At 42.3% G+C, this 21581-nt stretch overlaps 1 protein-coding gene across 1 annotated transcript in view; it reads right to left on the reverse strand.

Annotated features, from left to right (window-relative positions):
• The window catches only part of SH3BGRL2 (SH3 domain binding glutamate rich protein like 2), a 56283-nt gene extending 40778 nt beyond the window's left edge, over nucleotides 1-15505 (reverse strand). Inside the window, exon 1 of the mRNA XM_032409400.1 lies at nucleotides 15229-15505. Coding sequence (XP_032265291.1) covers nucleotides 15229-15273 — 45 coding nt within the window. The 5' untranslated portion in view covers nucleotides 15274-15505. The remainder of the gene's footprint in view (nucleotides 1-15228) is intronic.
• Between the last annotated feature and the right edge of the window lie 6076 nt (nucleotides 15506-21581).

A 21581-nucleotide genomic window follows, 5' to 3' on the forward strand; every position in this document is an offset into this window, starting at 1 on the left:
ATGTTAGGAGAAAAGGCATAGAAGGCAGAAGGTAAAAAAGCCTGGTGTATTTATATAGTAGTCAAAGGAACAGAAAGAGAAAATGCTGCAAAGGTAGGTGAGAATCAGATAACAGAGGGCCCCAAATGCCAGGCCGAAAAGTTAGGCCTTGAAGCTGTAAGCCGTCGGGAGCCAATCAGGTTCTTCTAAGCTCTCTGAACCTAACACACAGACTTAATCTTGTTAAAAGGATGAAGCCCTTTTCTCCCCTTTAATGGAAAAGGAATTCAAAAAGTGAATTATTAATCATCTCCTCCCTGTTAATTATCTCTTAAAACCAAGCTTGCTATTAAAACAGCACTGTGGAACTAACTAGAGGACCTCCATTTGTCTTGCTCTCACACTACAGGAACTACATATTGGTGGAAAAGGAGTCATCTAGTCTAAAAGGGTGGCACAGACATACAAACCAAATTCATCCTTTTGACAAAAAAGAACAGGGTGGGTGATATCTATTCCAGTTCACAAGCTCATATAAACTATTTTGGGGAAAAAAAATAAACTCTTACTTTTTCCACTGGCCATTTTTATTTAAGTGAAATTTTCTAGAATCTTAAAAACAGCCACCTTCCCAAGAGGATGCTATTTTTTTTGTCTAGCTCTGATATGACTTTCTTTGTCCTCATCCAAATAAACATACCTGCCCTTGAGACTTACCGACAAGATAGATCATTTCAGCATTACCTTCCATAGGACTCTGTGTTACCCTCTGTTTTCCATGTTCACCTTTTTTCCTCAGATTAGGAGTTACATGGGAGGGGAAAGGATCATGCCATGTACCCATTCTGCATCCTGAATATGGCTAAACACTGTGCAATAAAAGGTACTCATAAATATAGGAGAACGGATTAATCCAATCAATTTCCAAAACAGATATCCCTAAAGACTCAATTCTGTGTTACTCATATTGGTTCATATGTAGAATAGAAGAAAAACTTAAAAACTCAAAGCTAGAAGAGCTCTTCAAAAGAAGGATCTAAACCGGTTCTTAAAAAGCATCAACATTAGTTGTTAGAGAGATGCAAGTCAAAACCACACGGAGATACCACTACACACCCATGAAAATGGTTGTAAGCGAAAAGACAGACAATAACAAGTGTTGGTGGGGATGCAGAGAAACTGGAACCCTCCTATCCTGCTAAGAGGAATATGAAATGGAACAGCTACTTAGGAAGACAGCTTGGCAATTCCTCACAAAGTTAAAGATAGAATTACCATATGAGCCACATTTCTTCTCCTGGGTCTATATCCCAGGGAACTGAAAACATATGATCACACAAATGGTCACAGCAGCATTATTCATAATAGAGCCAAGGTGGGAACAATACAAATATCCATCAACTGATGAATGAATAAACAAAATGTGGTATATTGATGCAATGGAATATTATTCAGCCATAAAAAGAAATGAAGTACTGATACATACTATGACATACATGGACTTTGAAAACATTATGCTAAATAAAAGAAGCCAGACACAAAAGGCGACATATTGTGGGATTCCATTTATGTGAAAAGTCCAGAATAGGCAAATCCATAGAGACAGAAAGGAGATCAGTGGTTGCCAGGGGCTGGGGGCAGGAGGGAATGGAGGGTGACTGCTAATGGACATAAGCTTTTTGGGGTGAGGAAAGGTTCTGGAATTAGATAGTGGTGATAACACAGGGAATATACTAAAACCCACTGAAAGGTACAATTGAAAAGGATGAATTTTATGGTATGTGAATTATATCTCACTTAAAAACAACAATAACAGCCTGATGAGAAACCTGAAGCCCAGAGAAGCTAAGTTTCTTGTCTAAAAACAGAACGCTGATTAAATGGCAGCAAAAAGGGTGGGGGGAGGGCACCTGGCTGACTCAGTCGGTAGAGCATGTGATTCTTGATCTTGGGGTTGTGAGTTCAAACCCCATGTTGGGCACAGAGTTAACAAAAAAGAAAAAAAAAATGTCATCACCAGAACCAGACTCAGTCTCCCAACTCCCAATGTGATATTCTAGGTCCAGAGTCCACTGTCCTAGAAATACCAGGGCAAGCAGTGTAGACTTGAACTAGTAATTTAACAGCTCACACCTCATCAGAAGAGAAAGATGAATCCAATGATCTCTTCAGTTTTTAAAGCAATCTTTGTGAGCATTTCCTCTCTGCTACTATAGATTGGAGCAGGGGTTCCCTACCAGGGGCGATTTTGCCCCCTAGGAGACATTTGGGAGTATCTGGAGACATTTTTCATGGTCACAACTGTGGGCAGGGGGTACTACCAGCACCCAGTGAGTAGAGACCAGGCATGGTGCTCAGTGTCTGCAATGCACAGGACAACCCCACAATAAAGAATTCCCACATCAAAATGACAATGGTGATGCTGGTGATACAACCTGGCTTAGGGTATGATCAAGTTCATTTTTTAAGCTTTTCCAGGAAGTTCTGACCTAGAGTATAATGACTTCAAGCAGCAGTTCAGAGATTAGAGTGACTGAGAGGCCAGCACCAAGCAGACAGGAAATAGACACTTTATACTTCCCATAATAGTTTCCACAGAGTCATTCAAATGCCCATAGGAGTCAGGTAGTTAACATAAAGGAATGAAGCCAACAAGCACCAAATAACCATTTAGGACTATTATTTCCATCTTTCCACAAAAAAACTTTCACTGGCTTCCATTCTTCATGAAACATATAGAACCCTCTCAATATAATCTTGTGGTTTCCCACTTTTGATAAACATACATGCCAAGAAATACTTTGTACTATAGGAAAAAGAAGAGCACAAGCTCAGTAACAAGTGGCTCAGAGTTGGGAAGACAGCAGGAATGGTAGGGGGTGTAGGGGCCCGCAAGGGCACATGCCCTGATGAAGGGGTCACCACGAATCAACTCTGATGCGTCCATGCCATGATGGAGTAAGGCACTGGGGTCAAAGAGATCTTCAGATGTCTCAAGAAGAGTAGGAATTCTAGATTGTATGTTTGTGAGAAAGACATCTCCCACACAAAGATTTAAAATCTTTGCTCAAAAACATTTTAAAACACTGTGTTAACTCAAAAGGGGTTCTAGCCTCTACAACTAGACTGTGACCTCTAGCCTACACTGGCCCTAATAAACAATGTCAGCTTCAGGTCTTCCTACAGATGTGTTCCATCTAACTCTGGACCTATTCTCTGACTAGAACAATATTTTTTTTCCTTAATTAAATCTGAATAGCTTATTTAGAGTTGAAAATTCACAAAGATCAGAGAATTATTATAGACTTAAATGTAAATGAAATTCATGAGATTATTAATGGCTGCCTTGTCATTAAGTTCCAACAACTTTACAAATGGGGATACTGAGATCCAGAGAAGTTAAAAGACTTGTTATGCCACCTTGCCACTGAGGACACCGGAGCCATAACTTGAACCCAGGTCCTTCTACTCCTAAAGTTCACCTTTTTCCACTTATCATCTTGTTTGTATCACACAAATCTCTTCTACCAACCATACTTACGAGGTTCTCTCTGTAAATTACATGTAAAGAATCTGATCTTAGAGAGAGAGATGGCTGACAATAAGGAAAGCACAAAAATTACCATTATTACACTGGGCAGATGAGGTGTACGAATGTCCTCCTACTCCGGCGGGCCCTCCTGCCTTCCTGTGCATGTTGACTGCATCTTTCCCTCTACACACAGTGTAAGTCTACACTCCCACAGGCCCTCCTTCCCTCCCCTACAACCACTAATAACAGCCCTGCCCCTGGCCTCCCACTTTCTACCCACTCTTGCATTGAACTCCCACAGTAGGCTGCAATATACTAATAAACTCTTTCCATCCAAAGGGACACATTATTTACAGGGTAGAAAACAGGGAATGATGAGCCCATGGAGAAAATGTCTCCGAAGAACAGAGGATCCCGGATGGAAAGAATGAGAGTACACACTTCCACCACCACCATTTGTCCCAGTAGATCTCATGTTGCCCAAAAGATCCCAAGAGATTAAATATCTCTGCCCTGGACCTCTTCCCGGCCAGCCTTTCCTTCTCCCATATTACCCTATGACTTTCCCATTCCATCCTGCTCCTTCCAGCTCAACACATCAAGTCAGTTCTACTCTATCCCACAAAGCAAGAGAATTGCATTTGAGGTAAATCATACATTTGGGGGGTGCCTGGGTGGCTCAGTTGGTTAAGTAACTGCCTTCAGCTCAGGTCATGATTCCAGGGTCCTGGGATCGAGCCCCGCATTGGGCTCCTTGTTAGATGGGAAGCCTGCTTCTCCCTCTCCCACTCCCCCTGCTTGTGTTCCCTCTCTAGCTGTCTCTCTCGTCAATTAAATAAATAAATAAATTCTTAAAAAAAAATATCATTTGGTTTCAGGACATCCAACAAAACATTCAACAGTGTCTTCAAAGACCATCTATTCCAATTTCTCTTTAACCTCTGACTCCTTCTTCTGGGACATGGCCATTAGGAAAATGGATGACACAGATCTAGTGTCTGTACCTTCTAGATTCTATGACAAGGCAAGTTATTTGAAATTTCTGAGTTTCAGTTTCCTATTTTGCTAGAGAGAGTGAAGGGGGGAGAGAATGAATATGAATGGCATGCCAAGTTTCTTTGAGGAATACAAACAACAAACATAAAGCCTTGAGTAAACTTCCTGTACATGGTGCGAATGATAGGTGTCGTTCTCATTACTATTATAATTTTTATGAAATATTAGCTTTCCATTTCAATCCATATTCCTTATATCTTTTATCCGTCTCTGCAGGAGCAAAGTCATTGCTTTCACATGCCAAGGACACTGTGGCTATAATTACCTGCTCAACAGCTGAGTGGGAACCCCTGGAACTGCTCTTTAGCAGTCCTGCCCCTTCCCCTCTCTTTAACTTGAGCTCACACACTGTTATCCTAGCCTGTTTCTGGGTCTGCAAGACCCAGATTCTCACTGGCCTCTGAGCAGGGGCTTTTCTCATGAGTAATGTGGGATAAAAGTACTGGACACAAAATCTTAAGACAGGGAGGAGTTCAAATCTGGATTCATTGAATTGAATGATCCTAGGCATGTTACTTAATCACCCTGTACCTCAATAGTCTCATCTGAAAAATGGATATAATAAACACAGTTTGTAGAGTCATTATAAGGATTAAGTAATCTGTAGGAAAAATCCTACAACATTCTGGGCACAGGTAAAAACTAACTGTTCACCTGATCTTCCAGGGCTCTAAGGCTCAGCAAGGTAGACAGGCATATCCCAGAGTCCCCCTACTCCAGTATCTTTCTCCCCTTCTGTTTCTACCAACTTCTCCCACAAAGCCCCCAACCTCCTTTACCACAATCCGCCTGCCCATCTGCCTAGGAAAGCTCCCCACAAATGTTTCACAAAGCATCCAAATTCAGTGTTCAATTTCACGGTCATGATAATCACTTTCTTCACTCACCTTCATTAAACACAGAGATCCTGGCCCTTCTCTACCACCCTCCCCCTAGATTTGGGGTGAGATGTTTGCAGAGGACATTGTCCATCCATCAATTCAACTTGGTGTCTCCTATTTCTTTTCCCTTTTACTCCCAGACTCAAAATACTCTACATTCAGTTATGCAAATCTGAAAGAGTCTAAGACAGGGCTGGCAAATACATGGCATAAACCCTGGTCCTCCCTCCTCTGGTGCCAGATCAGACATCAACAGTCAGTCACACTGTTTGTTTCCCAGCTGATCCCAGACAAAGCTCCAAAACCCCTCTCCCAGCTTCACCATCCATCACTCAAAGCTATCATTTGGGATGAAATCTACTTGCTAAGTATAGGAAGCCTTAAATCAAACCAGGACTCTAAATTCATGTACTAGGTACAGCACAGAATAGTGACCAATTGCATAGTAGTCAGCACTCTGTAGGTAATGAATAAATATGGTTTAGCGCCTCATGCGTGACATGCTGTATACCTATAAAATGCTCAAAAATTACAGAACTCTAATTAAGTGATTTGTTTGGGGGAATGACCTCAAATTGTAATGTTCTTATTAATTATTCAATTCAAACTTCAAATTTCAGTAAAAAAAAAAAAAAACCTCTTTATACTTAAATTTACTAAAAACTCTAAAATTACACCAGCATGCATCCTTGGCTTAGTAAGTACTATGTACTATAATTTTTTTGGTGATTAAAGATCTTACATGATCCAAGGTTATAATTTTTTAATTGTTTTATTACTGCTATTACTACTATGCTGCTGTTGATGAGAACAGAACAGAGATAACAGATAATATGCACTGAGTACTTACTATGTACCTAGCACTCTGCTAACTACCTCCTATGGAAGACTTATTCATTCAGTGCTCAAAGCAGTCATATACAGAAGGTACTGTTCCTATCCCATTTTTACAAATGAAGAGTCCGAGGTTACTTGCCTAAGGCCATGTCCTTCACGAATGGCAGCGCTAGGATTTGGACAGCCCCTGCCTTAACCATGAGACTACACTGCCTTCCAATGATAGATAATCCGTGATGGGGCTGAAGTAGGTGCTTGGCTTGAATATAAGCTAACTCCAGAATTAAATAAAATCAGCAAATGTTCAACCCAAACACTTGCTTTAGGCTAGTAAGTAGTTTATCATAAAATGTCAGTGCAACCTGAAACTCCTGTCAATAGGGGACCCAGGCTTACGGAAGTGGCCAATTCCCATTCAAAGAACTATCCTAATGACTATAATTACTAAAGCAGAGAACTAGTAAGCTTCAAATCACATGGGAATGTCATGAATGAAGAAGACCATACTCCCACTCCTTGTGTAACACTAAAAGGAAAACTAACTCAAAAGCTATGTTGGTTGTGTTGCTTTGGGTTTTCTGTTTTGCTTTGTTTTGTTTTCAATGTGGGACTGGTATGTAGTAATAGCTGCTGACTTTAACTATACTTGCAATTACCAAATACCACTGACTGACCTGTCAAGCAAGTCACTTAATTGAGTCTCTCTTCTTCTCAGCCTTCTACTCCCAAACCCACTAGGCCCACGCTGACAAAAAGCCAATTCCAGATCCGAGCCATCACTGGTAGGAAATGGAAAACACATCCTGAAGTACCTAAAACCCTTTGCCCTCAGTCACAGCCAACATTCCATTTCCGGCTTCAGGAGCTCTGAAGAAATGTTGGCAGAGAGCCCACAAAGGTCCCACAAGGAGGCAGACACGCCCTGATATACACCACGCCCTGCCCTTCCACTTTCAGGGGTCAGTTCCAGGAAACCCCCTTTGGGGTTTTTCCAGGGACTGAGCCAGCCCAAAAGAGTTTGGCCCCTTCAGGAATGAATAAGTTGTCAATGGTAACAGAGGGAACCAGATCCGGGACCAACCACATTGTTCTAGTCTCCAGGGGCTGCACCAGCCTAAAAGTACCTGGGTTTGTTGGTAGGGGGCCCCCTATCTGCCAGCCTCCAGTTCAACTTTCAGTCCTACAGCAAAGCCATCATGAAGGTGCTTTTCCTAGGTTGATTTCTTTTTTAGAGTTCAGAAAAAAATAATCAAACATAAAAGAAATAACAACACTTTTAGTTACCATTGTTCAGTTCCTGAGTAATTAATCAGTGCTGGCAGATAAATTCAGATAAGCCTATTTTTAAAAGAGGACAGACAGAAGGGAGGCTGCACAGCCTCAAACTACACTGCTGGGTTGCGGCTGCTTGTTGACTTCTGGTCTCCAAACCCCACCTCTCCTGGCCCTGCAACCACCCCCATTCCAGACAACACTGATCACTACTGGGCTCAACAATCACTCAAAAGAAAGGCTCAACAACATGTTTTCATTTTTTTTTTTTTAAGATTTTATTTATTTGAGAGAGAGTGAGAGAATTTCAAGCAGACTCCCTGCTGAATGCAGGGCTGGATCTCAGGGCCCTGAGATCATAACCTGAACAGAAATCAAGAGTCCCACACTTAACCACTGAGCCACTCAGGTGCCCCTCGATGACATGTCTTAAAAAACAACTAGAAAAAGGACCCCCCAAAAAACAATTATATATAATCAGAAGTGGATATTTTCCATCAAATATTAATAAGCATTGGCCATTTCATAGGAAAAAAAAAGTTGTTTTCACTAAATTTCTAATTTGGAAAGCTAAGGTCCTTTTTCACATACTGAATAGACAGTGTAACAAAAGCTAATCACAGAAAAATAATCTCTATAGGAATGTAATCTGAATCAGAATAACTTCTATTGCTAGCTAACTCTGCAACGACCGTAGCACCCATTAAAGCAGTCCCGACTGAAAATTTGCTGAAACCTGAAAGGGTCTCCGTTTGAGGTTAGAGTTTAGAGCTCACTCAGTTAAGTGTCTGCCTTCGGCTCAGGTCATGATCTCGGGGTTTTGGGATCGAGCCCCACATTGGGCTCCCCGCTCAGCAGGGACTCTGCTTCTCCCTCTCCCTCTGCCCCTCCCCCCGCTCGTGCTCCCACACAATCTCTCTCAAATAAATAAAATCTTAAATAAATAAATCAAGAAAAAAAATCTAAAGAAGAAATATTATTTAATTTGGTATCATACTTTTTTTTTTTAAGATTTTATTTATTCATGAGAGACAGAGAGAGAGAGGCAGAGCAAGAAGCAGGCTCCCCAAGGAGCAGGGAGTCTGATGCGGGGCTCGATCCCAGGACCCCAGAATCATGACCTGAGCCGAAGGCAGACACTTAACCATCTGAGCCACCTAGGCGCCCGGGTATCATATTGCTTCTTACTAAACTGTTTTTGTTTTTTTTCACTATACTTGTTTTCCTTTTCTGTTTTGACCAAAAAATTGAAAAACACAAGAAAAAAATGAGATTCAAATAGTCTTAAATTCCTGCAATATTGAAACCACATTGTATTATAAATACTTTTCAAAATTTCATTTCCTCAAATAGAAATGTTTATTAAAAGTATCCCAATACAAATGGATAAAAAGCCCCTAATTTTCTAAGAGTCCATGCTCTTGATAAAATATTATTGTAGAATAGGAAAATATCAAATTTGGGAAATAGTAAAATGAACTAGAAAAACTGAGGTCAGATCTTCAGTTGGGATATTGCTAAATCTCCCTTCCTAGCAACAGAACTTATACATTAACTGAATTCCATACAATTCCATATCCAGCTGCTAACTTTAAGATTCAAGAAATGTGCCTACAGTCTTTTCAATTAAAGGGGGAAATTCCATTAATTAGTGTTTCTTTCTTTTTTTTTTTTTTTAAAGATTTTATTTATTTATTTGAGACAGAGAGAATGAGAGAGAGAGAGCACATGAGAGGGGGGAGGGTCAGAGGGAGAAGCAGGCTCCCTGCTGAGCAGGGAGCCCGATGCAGGACTTGATCCAGGGACTCCTGGATCATGACCTGAGCCGAAGGCAGTCGCTTAACCAACTAACTGAGCCACCCAGGCACCCCCCATTAATTAGTGTTTCTATTTCAACCCTCATATTCCATGTTGTGATGAGTTGAATTGTGCTCCCCCAAGATGTTGAAATCCTAACCCCCAATACCTATGAATGTGACTTTATTTGGAAATAGGATCTTTGCAGATGATCAATTAAGATGAAGTCATTAGGGTAGGCTCTATTCAATAGGACTGTGTCCTTATAAAAAGGAGAAATCTGGACACTGTGACAGACACACACCCAAGGAGAACGGCATGTGAACATGAAGGCAGATATCAAAATCATCTATCTACATGCCAAGGAATGTCAAAGATTGTCAGCAAACCATCAGAAGCTAGGAGAGAGTCATGGAACACAGTCTCCATCACAGCCCTAAGAAGGCAATCCTGCCAACACCTTGAGCTAGCTTCCAGAACTGTGAGACAAATTCCTGTTGTTTAAGCCCCCGGTTTTGGTACTTTGTTAATGGCAGCCCTTAGGAAATTAAATGAACGTGCCTTCCCTTACAATCACATCCTTGTGCTTGCACCCCCAACTTACTCTTGCTTCTCCTGGTCATTTCTTATATGCTCCCACCTCCTAACCTCACTCCACACCCTCACTTGCCAATGCTCTTCAGCACCATTTCTCATCAAGGGTACCTCTGGCATTTTTGCAAGGGCAGTTCTTAGGGAGGACTGTCTGGCACACTACAGGATGTCAAGCATCCCTGGTACTCCCATTCCCCCAGGGTGCCATGGTGCCCACAGAGGAGAACTGCTCTGGAAACTGCCAGCTGGAGTTTGACTCAGGATCCCACCATCTACTATGTCTGATCTCATCAGGGCAGTTAACTTCAGCTTCTTCATCTGTAAAAATGGGAATAAATAACCACCTTGCCCTGTGACTCTGAAGATCCAATGAGTTAAAGAGGCTAATGAGGCATGCCTGAGTGGCTCAGTCAGTTAAGCGTTGGCTCAGGTCATGATCTCAGCATCCTGGGATGGAGCCCCTGCATCAGGCTCTGTGCTCAGTGGGGAGTCTGCTTGTCCCACTCTCTCTCCCTCTGCCCCTCCCCCTGTTCATGCTTGCTGGCTCATGCGCATGCCTGTGCACTTTCTCTCTCAAATAAATAAAATTTCGAAAGAAAGAAAAGAAAGAAAGAAAGAAAAGAAAGAAAGAAAGAAAGAGAAAGAAAAAGAAAAAGAAAGAAAAGAAAGAAAGAAAAAGAAAAGAAAGAAAGAAAGAAAGAAAGAAAGAAAGAAAGAAAGAAAGAAAGGCTGATGACCCAGACTTACCCTCACTAGCTTCTTCCGGCATTAGAATCACTTAGGAATTACTGCCCAGTCTTAGTCTATTCTACATGGTCATATCCTGACTTTAACTGCCTTGGAACTCCTTGCCGGGGCCTCCTCACACAGTGAAGCTTCACTGAATACATTCTGTGGAGATACAACAGCTTCACTGGTTATTACATGTTTTAAAATAGTTATGCCATGCAAACCAGTAGGGTATGCCTTCTACAGTTGCAAAGATCCAGACAACTCTGAGCATAATCTCTATGAGTTCTGCTGGCTACTCTCATCCCCCCTGGAAAATATAGCAGCGGCCATGGGCAAAGCTCTATGTTTATCAACTTGGCTTCCAATTTCTTTGTATCTTTTCCTCCCAGTGATGGCCCCTCTCCAATATCCAAGGATATACCATCCATTTCACCATGCTCACGCTAACACTGCCCAAGCTCATATCAGCCCTTCATGCTCCTTGCTGAAATGGTTTGTATCCCAAGTCTTTGAGCTGTAGAGAGTTAGCCCTGATTTGTGCCATAAGGCCGGCATTTAAGTCTTTCTCCTGGCGCTCACATACACCTAGCACCTAGTAGCACCTAATAGCACCTAACACAGAGCCTGGTACTTAGTAGGTTTTCAATGATTGATGAATGCCAGAGTCAATCAATGCATGAATGAATGCATTGCTGAATGAACACAGGCATGAATACCTTCAGGAGTCAAGAGACCTGGTGTCCATTTAACCCTTCCTTAGTTCTGCAGTGACTGACATAAATGACCTCAGAGTAAGCCACTTAATCTCTATGCCCAAATTTCCTTCTCTGTGATTTTAGGTGGTTGGACGTTGCAAGAAAACCGCTTTAGGTTTTCCTCCAGCTCAACTGAGCCCAGAAACTTTAACAAAGAGTGAAAGATTGTATTTCTTTTTTTGAGACATTTTAGTCAAAGCAAGCACAGGGGTAAAGATTTTTCTAAAATCACATACCAGGGGTCCCTCCCTGCCAGAGAGTCCCTTGTTCCCTGGGGACAAAAGGCTCCAGACAGCACGCAAGCCGTAGATACTGAAGACATCTCTGAGATGCTGAGCACTACAGAGCTTGTTATCATGGGCTTCTTGCAGGAACTGAAAGTCTACCCCGTCCTCAAATGAGGTCCACAGGGACATCCACTGCCTGCCGTCTTCTACCCAAAACTCCTCCCTTTCCAGCCTGAACAAGGTGGGCCCTGCACTCTCTCCCGGGCTCCAAATCTAACTCAATTCCTCTCCCTGCCGTCTGCCTAAGGCTCCCACATGCATATTTTATGATTTCTGGCACATTTCCTCCTTATCTGACATCCTGCAATGTATCCCTCTGCCCGTATATTATTCCTATCTCTGATAATGTGTTCTGAAAGAGGCAAGTGTCCTTGGGCTGTACTTTATTACTGGTGGTTTTAGCTTTCCTATCTTATTGCCCCACCCGGTCCCCACCTAAATTTCTTGAGAGCAGAGACCACATCCTCTATTCTTCTCCAGTTCCCCACAAGAACAAGGACAGAGCTGGGCAAGCTGCAGACCCTTAGAAAATACTTGTTGAATGAATAAAATAATGAATGAGTGAAGTAACTGATGGATTTCAATGTTTTTAAATTTCAAAGTCATATTAATATACTTCCTGAATAAAGTTACCAGGACACCCCCTTCTGGATATACAACCAGAATAAATTAAATTTTAAAATGGCACTTTTGGAATATACTATTTTCTGAGGACTGAAATAAACGTCCTTCACTACAATATGAATGAGAGCAACATTATCAGCTGCATAAGAAATCTGCTTTTTAGGTATCCACAGCATAATAATGTGGCATGTCTTTTATTTCCTAGTAAAAGCAGATTTTACCTGGAGCTGGGGCGGATAAAAGGGCAACCTTCCATCCCTTGGTGTTAATTATCCCAAATACCACTGTTATGTGTTAAAGCTGGAGAATTCAGGGAAGTCAGACAAGATATGAGGATTTTCTCTAGATTGTTTAAATCTACTGCTGACTGGGGCAGAACACCTTTGTGGTAATACCAGGGACTGACTTAGCAAAGTCAATTTCTAGTTACATACTTCCTTGTGGGTTAAAAAAATTCAGCTAGAACCAAACCGATTTGGAAATCAAATTATTTGTTCTCCCATGCACTTGCTAGTCACAGCTGGTCACCAGATAAAACAGTGCCAATGGTCAACACAACACTGCTGGAGGGAAAACATTATGGCTATGCCATCAAAGCTTAATATAGTTTAATGCTATAAGCCCCATTAACCTCCCCAGGCCAACAGTTAACCTAAACAACTTCATCATCTCTTAGAAATCATTATTCTTGCATATAAGCATATACTTATCATCACCAAAAGTATCAACATTACATTATTACAGAAAAACTGTGTATTAAGATAAGAGATAATATTGTAATTGGACTTACTGACTGAGGATTGTCTGAGACCTAAAAAAGTTAGGTCCATTAAAATAGACAATTACAGTTTATGGGCTGTACATATGTGATAACAAATTATGTCTTCCAGCTCAAATCAGTATGTCAGAACACATACTACCAGGCAGGGCAGTGAGGGAACCTGAAACATCACAGTAAAACACCAAAGGACAAGAATAAACTCACTTTGAGGCTAATATGTATAAATTTAAAGTAAAAAAAAAAGCTGTTACAAGGATTTATCCACATTTACCCAACTGATGAAATCAGAACAGGTTAAAGCTAGAATGTAATTCTGAGGTATACATCACAATCCTTCAGGACCTACACATCCTACAACCTATACATCACAGCCTACAGAAGAGAAACTTAGGCAGACATGGAGCACCTTATCCAAGCTTACACTACTAGCCAGAGCCTGAATTAAAACTTAGGTCTCTTAAGTCTAGCTTCATGTGCAAAACGCATAACAGTGTATTTAAAAATTAAAAAAGGACATATGCAGACAAGAAATACTTCTTAATGGATTTGAGGAAATAGAGATACAAAATTCCAGAACTATCTTGGTATATTACCTGCTGACAGGATAAGCCAAGTAATTTGACTTTGACTTGTCCAACATAACCTAGGCTTAATACTACAGATCAGCCCTTCCATAATCAATAAAATGCTACTGTAATAATTACTGAAGCATACAAGTTGTGGTGAAACCAAAAGCTTTGTAGCATTCTTACGAAGAAGTGCATTTGAAAAAAATCTATCCACAAAACAATATGAGTTTCCTGACACTGAAGTGTAGTTCAGTAGAGAAATCTGTAAAAGACAGGTATGACTAAGCAACCACAAATAACTAGAAATAACCAAAACTATCAGGAGTATGGGGACCATCACACGCCTGCATATAAAGATAAGGTGGAGTTTCCCATCTATTGTTCCTAATGAAAAAGGGGTCTTTTTTGTACTACAGTGTTGATTTCTTTTTAAATAAAGAGTCTCCATGGTTTATAAGGATTTACAAACAATATTTTATTCCATCCTCCACCCCACCTGCTTCAGAAACAAATTTTGGGACAATCTGGTTGTTGCTCGGCAGGCAACTGACCAGATCAAATTTAAGCAATCAATATTGCGTTTTTGATGTATTTGATTATATATCTCACCAAAGAACGTCTTAAATCTATAGCTTCTTACTAAGGAAACCAAGTCTTAATAATCATGTAAAACATGTCTTACTCAGTGGGCTATCAAGTATACTACTGAATTTTTCCTTACAGTCTGACACCCAGCTATTTAATTTCTCTTCCAAAAAAAAAAAAAAAAAAATCAGTAATATCGACCAAACAAACAGCTTAAGATAATTAGAGAGACCACAATTTATACATCCTCAAGATGAAATTGACCACGGCACTACAAGGGTAAAGAAACCAAACACACACATTTACATAAAGATGTAAAAATATTCATAGCATCCAAGGCAGGGAAAAAAAAAAAAAAAGACAAAACAAACAAAAAAATCCTGGCACGACAGGACAAACCTAGTTTACAGTTCTCTTTGCGCAGGTATGAAACTAAAGAAATGTACTGGGTGGCGAGGAAGGGAGGGTGGAGAGCAATTACTACTTAAACTTGTTTCATTCAGGAGCTAGGTAGCTAAGCAGCCTAGATAAAAGCTGGTTATACAAAATATAAGCAGGCTGAATGTCCCAAATCGGGAAGAACTAACACCAAGGGAAGCGGGACCCCCGAAGCTCTCAGACTACCCCTTCTCCAAATTCCCGAGCCACACTACTGGAGCTGGGGGCTTCCCGCAGACTCCATTTTCCCGCAGCGCTGTCTCCCTCTCAGACCGCGCAGAGTGGGCCTGTGGGTGAGCTGGGGTCCCCCACCCACCTTTGCTCCCCGCCCTTTTCATTGTTGTGCAAGTGTGATGGATCACCTGCCCGGCGCGAGCTCCCGCGTCCTGACGCGCTGCGCACCGAGACGCGCAGGGGCGAGCGGGGCGCGCCTCCCGCAGGACCCGCGCCTGGCGCCCGCGACCCCCGGAGACCCGCCCCGGCCCGCTGCCAGCCCCCGCAGTGCTCACCGCCACGAAACCCGAGGAGGAGGCGATGAACACGCGGATCACCATCCTCTCGCACGCCGGGACGGACCGTCTGCCCCCGCGGGCTCGGGGCTGGCGGGGACGCGGAGGCAAAACTCGGCTAAGAGCCGCCGCCGCCGCCGCCGCCGCCGCCGCCGCCGCCGCCGGGCAGAACGCTCGGGTCGGGGAAGATCGCGGGGACCTGACTCCCTCCCGCCCGTCCGCAGATAAAAGCCCAGAGCCTCCCGGCCCCTGGCCGAGGGAGGAAGGGGGAGGGGAGGAGGAGGAGGGAACAGGCTGCGGGGCGTGATGGGAGTTGTAGTTTCTTTCTCTGCATGGAGTGCTTAGTGGACTGAGCTCTTTCCAGCCCCTCCTTACTGCGTGAGAATCGCTTACACGCGCAGGTGGTTGGAGGGGAGAGGCTGGGGAGACGCTGTGACAAGGGGTAGCGAGGATCCCTGAGAGACCGAGAAAAAGAAAACTAGGCAAGAGGGTTTGGTTCAGAGTCCAAGCTTGGGTTCTATGTTGTGGTTTACTGATTTGGAGCATCCCCACGCAGAAACGCCGACACACGGGATCGAGCCTCGGAGACCTGGGGTTTTGAGGCCGCTATCGCGCGGGGCAAGCCCTAACCTGCGGCCGGCGGGTGGGGCGGGGTGGGGCGGGGTGGGATGGAGCGGGCCGGCTCTCTAGAGGTGGCCGCGTTGGGGGCGGTGGGGCTGAGCGATCTTCTGTTTTCCCAGCGGCTCTGGAGATTGCAGAAAGGTGATTCTTTTAGTTAAATGAGACGTCTTCTTCATCTGTAGACGCTGAAAATTAGAAGCCAGCTGAGAGCACAAGCGATATGCTATTTTTCTTAGCAAAACTGTAATTGTAGTAGAAAAAATAAATTCCAAGCGAAATTAGAATCCTTCTATCAACATTGGGCATCAGGACCCCACCCGCCCCACCCCCTACTCTACACAATGGCTTCGCCTCTGTGCACCTAATATTTACAACTGAGCCAAATCTGTGCCTTTTTCAGACCCGATGCACATTCCAAGCGCAGTCTCCCAGGAGGATGCTGTTAAATAAAAAGCTTTTATGTAGTTGCTAATAGTTTAGGAATAGTTATTTAGCAAGTGTTTTCTGTTTCTCAAAAGCCCAAGCCTCTCACAGTTTGGTGGAAATGAACCAGTTTTCTCTGCAGTTACTGTATTTACTTTCCGCCTTTCAGCAGGGGAGCTTAGCAGAGTTCTGGGAACAATGTTAATTAATAGTTCTAGAAAGAAAGAAATTAGATAATGAAGTCTCTAGCTCTTTGGTACATTTCTTGCATAGAATGATACTAATCATTTTGGAGCATTTGCTTTTTAGAGCAATTTTTAATATTTCAAGTTTATAACCTTTCCTATTATCTTACATCACTTCTGTAGTATTCCTTTTTAATTTAGTACATTAACAAAAGGTTCGATCCTAATGGGACTTTATTTCTTCTTATAAACAATAACTAAATATAACTTTTGCTGTAATTAATATCTCTCTACATATGCACTTTAATTTGGCTACCATACATGTGGAAATGAATATTTATAAAATTAATTTCTTAAAAGTAGACACTGTGTTTCCTATGTAACTGCCACTGTTAAAAGTCAACATTTTCTTCAGTTTGGAATTATTCAGCTGTGAATATACGGTTAAACTCAACAAATAGAAACTCAGAGCCTATTCTCTGAAAGGGACCAAAGTGGATGAAAAGTTGAATAAGTCATTTCCTCAGTCAGCAGAGCACCTATTGTCTGCAAAACAAAAAGACAGGTACAGAAATAGCAACAGAACAAGACACACTGTACCAATAGATTGTTGTGTGGATAAAAAGGAAAGGGTGGCTTTTTAGAAGAGACTTTGAAGATGAGTAGAATATCTGCTGGCAGATAGGGGGAATGAGGGGTAAGAATGTGCAGAGTTTCTGAGATCAACAAGGACTTGGTTGTGCTTCAGAAAGGGATATGAGGGGACTAATAGGAACAATGTGGAAAATGTAGGTTTGAATGAATGCAGCAGGAGACTCTCCCCAGTTGTCTGCCCAGCTCCTTGCCCTTTTGTGAAATCTGTTCCTCAGCTCTGATCTAAGAGGTTGTAGGGGTGGTGCCCCAAAGCCCTGTTCATATAGCAAGACCCAGAGCTCAGCTAGCCACAGCTAATTGTCTAGGGGTGAACACCTGACCCAAGCTCGGCCAGGCAACATCCCTACCCTAAGGATTTGGAATTAGCACTGGGAAAGAAAGAGAGAGCTTAAACTTTAACTTGTGACATGGAAGCTGGGAGCTTTCAGAAGCCATGTTTCAACATGAGAACCAGAGAAGCTGAAGAAGCTAGTGAGTAGGAAGAGAACAACAAAGCAGACATGTTTTGTCTGCTGTGATAGAGATGAGTTGCAGAGAATCCTGATAATGTTTTTGTCCAGGGATCCTAAAATTTTGACCTGTGTGGCAAATTGTGTGTTTTATGAATAAAGTTTTATTGGAACACATTTCTTTTCATGTTGTCTATGGCGGAGTGACAGAAACCATATGGCCTGCAAAACCTAATACAATTACTATTTGGCCCTTTACAGAAAAATGTTTGCCAATCCTTGTTTATGGCTCAACCTGTTCCCCCACCGCTACTTTTAAGGCCTGCATAATATCACTGTATCCATATCATAAATTCTTCATCTTACTTAAGCCACCTCAAATAGGTTTCTGTTTTGTGCAGTCACTGAGAAGTTAAATTAAATTTGTAAGCATTCCAAGGAAGAAAAGGATATGATAAGAGCTATACTTTAAGAGCACTCTGGTAATAGTTCTTTTTATTCCACGCTGGTGATAAAGTTTATCTCTAGAACTTGTATGCAGGACAAACTGTTAGCAGTCCAGGAACCCACAACAGCCAGTGTGGAGTTGAGATCCAGAGTCAGTAAACAACATGGAAGAGTGAGTGAGAGTAGAAAGCAATCTGGGATATAAACTAGAGGTCCAAGATCAATACCACAGGGTATCATACCACTGGGAGGATTAGGTGCCCATCTGACAAGTAAAGTCTGCAGATAAAGCAGGCAGCCAAAGCTTAAAGACAGAACTCAGAAAACTGAGTAGGTCAATAGGCTTTAGGAAAGTTGCTCCTGCATTACCCAAGACTTGAGCCCCTTTATAAGTCATGATAGAACGTCTGGCTAGCGTGCATTTTTTCTTTGCTTTATTGAGATATAATTGATATATAATGTGGTGTAAATTACCTATTTCATCCATCCCCCCCACCCACCTTCTTTCTGGTAACCGTTAGTTTGTTCACAGTAGTTAAGGGTCTGTTTCTTGGCTTATCTCTCTTTCTCTCTTTTCTCCCCTTGCTCATTTGTTTTGTTTCTTAAATTCCACATATGAGTGGAATCATATGGTACTTGTCTTTCTCTGACTGACTTATTTCACTTAGCATTATACTCTCTAGCTCCATCTATGTTGTTACAAATGGCAAGAGTTCATTCTTTTTTATGGCTAAATAATATTCTATTGTATATATACACCACATCTTCTTTATCCATTCATCTATTGATGGACACTTGGGCTGCTTCCATAATTTGGCTATTGTAAATAATACTTCTATAAACATTTGAATTAGTGTTTTTGTATTTTGGGGTAAATATCCAGTAGCTCGATTACTGGATCATATGGTAGTGCTACTTTTAACATTTTGAGGAACCTCCAGACTGTTTTCCACGGTCGCTGCACCAGTTTTCATTCTCACCGATAGTGCAAGATGGTTCCTTTTTCTCCACATCCTCGCCAACACTTGTTATTTCTTGTGTTTTGGATTTTAGCCATTCTGACAGGTGTGAGTGAGCCACTATGATTTTGAAGTATAATGGGAAAAAATAAAATTTTAAAGTATTTGCAACAGTTGGAAAATACTAAAATACCTATGATTTCTATTGGTAACAAGGTCACAGATGTCTGCTGCTATTACAGTGGCTTGTTGCCTACATTCATAATTGAAGGAGTTAGTAGATTTTTTAAAGATTTATCTATTTATTTGAGAGAGAGAGAGAGAGAAAGGGCACTAAGGCACGTGGGGGTGGAGGGGGCAGAGGGAGAGGAAGAAAGAATCTCAAGCAGACTCCCCACTGAGCGCAGAGCCCAACACTGGGCTGGATGTCACGACCCTGAGATCATGACCTAAGCCAAAATCAAGAGTCAGATGCCTAACTGACTGAGCCACCCAGGCACCCTGGAATTAGTAAATTTCTGTTAGAATTTAATGAAAATATGAATACGTTAATTTTTTTCTCATTCAAATTCATGAACTCCCTAAATTCTATCCACAAGTCTCTTGGGTAGGGTGGGAGGGCATGTGTGCCCAAGAACCCCAGTTTAAGAAACCATAGTGTCCGACTGTATCCAAATATGTAAAAGCCTATGAATTTGCCTAAAAAGAGAGTATAGAAAGAAACAAGAAGGAGCCATGAAGAGTCCCTTGGAGAACCTTTCCATTTTAAATTGGAAAGAGAACAAAGAATTAAAAGGAATGGAGGAGCCATCAGGAAAATACAAAACCAAAAGAGTACAGTATCACAGAACCCACGAGAAGAGTTCTAAGCTTTAGGAAGTAGAGAATAGCAAGAACATTACTCAGCCTGGAAGTCAGGAAAGATAATAAAAATGGAGGCTTGGAGTTTGTTAGTCGGGCAGGCTGTGTTCACATTCCAGCTTTGCCACTTAATTTCTTGGACAAATTTTGTCACCTCTCTAAACCTCTGTTTTCAAGTCAATAAAGTGAGTATAAATAATGACTCTCATTCACGATTGTTATGAGTGCTTAGGATATTCTCCACATTATGCCTGAGGGTATCTGTTTGAAGGGTATTCCCACTCCAACTGGCTACAGATGTTTGAACCGTATCTGTGTACTTCCCTCAGTGGGACCTATTGTAGCTTGAAAGCAATTTATGACATTTATGACCAGGCTTGAAAATACGTGTCGGTCCTCCCTCAGGAATTCACAGTTGGAAAATCAAAAGACTAAGGCAATTAGCAGTAGGAGCATAAAGGAGGATGCAGCAAGGGGGGTGGCATGGGGTTGAGAAGCTTTGAGCAAGTTAAGGAATGAGGGACCTGAAATGAAGGATAAGAGGAAGTCCGTCTGTGACGGGAGAGTGGAGCCCCTGTGGAGTGAAAAGTAGAAACCCCAATGAAGAGGTTGGCGGCTGTCTTACTTCCAGTCTCAGTTTCTACGAATCCAGGTGTGCCACACTTCCTGCCTGGGGTTGCTGTTTAATCACCTCCATCTTTTATCTTGGGCTCATTTAAGCAGGGGTCTTTTCCTGACACCTCTAAATTCCTGACCAGAATATCCATGTGAAGTGTGGGTAGTAAATCATGTGCCCGTGGAAATCAAGCAGGTGACAGAAAGGAGGTGAGGAAGGTCCGGGGGCACAGGCTTCACCATCCAGACTGTAGCAAACGGACCGCACATCTCAAAAACTTTGGATTTTTGTCTGAAATATTCTGCTATTTCAATATCGACTTAGTTTTTTAAAAACTGAGTCGACTAAGCCAAAACCTCTGCCAAGTCCCTGCCAACCTCTGCGATCCTGTGGTTCTCCAAGTTTCTCCCTCCCTCCCTCCCTCCACAACTCTGAGCCTAGGGTTTGGAGCCCAATAAATCCACAAGAAGCATTAGGTGTTATTATAATGATGGTTTGTTATCATTGCTGACCTTTGTGGGAGCACTTCCAGCAGAGGACAGAGGCATTAGCCTGATGGCAGTGGCTTGAGCACAGATGAGGCTCTAGAAGCAACTGTATCGTCTTTTCTGATTGGAAGTTGGGGAGTGATGAGAGGGGATAAGCAAGGACAGAAACTTGAAGGGGAATCAGGGAGCATAAACATTCTTCAGGAGGGTTTATCTACCGAGTAAGTAAAGAGCTCTTTTAAACAATCCGGAGTCTCAACTGTCCAGATTTTATTTTTAGAATGGAATTGAATCTGATTGATAATTCCGTTCTGTCCGGGCTGCCCTGTTTTTAACAGCACTTAATCCAATACTATACAGCTCCCCAAGGATTTCACTTAAGTCACTTCAGTCACCACATTGTGCCCGTCACAGATCCCTGCCCTGCTCCAGGCAGTTGCTCTTCTGAAAGCTGAGTTGGCACATTTGGCTGTTAGTGGGTGGCAGATTTGTGGGAGAGGAGGCTGTAAGCCAGAGGGCAGGGGTAGGTCAGAGTGCTTAAGGAACGGTCTCGGAGCCAGACCTGAATTAATGTCACAGCTGTACGAGCCTTCCTTAGGCGAGTCACTTAATTCGGGACACCTCTCCTTCCTCGTTGTTGTTGGGGGCTT

Source organism: Phoca vitulina, unplaced genomic scaffold, assembly GCF_004348235.1.
Source record: "Phoca vitulina isolate PV1807 unplaced genomic scaffold, GSC_HSeal_1.0 scaffold11, whole genome shotgun sequence".
Classification (NCBI taxonomy): domain Eukaryota; kingdom Metazoa; phylum Chordata; class Mammalia; order Carnivora; family Phocidae; genus Phoca; species Phoca vitulina.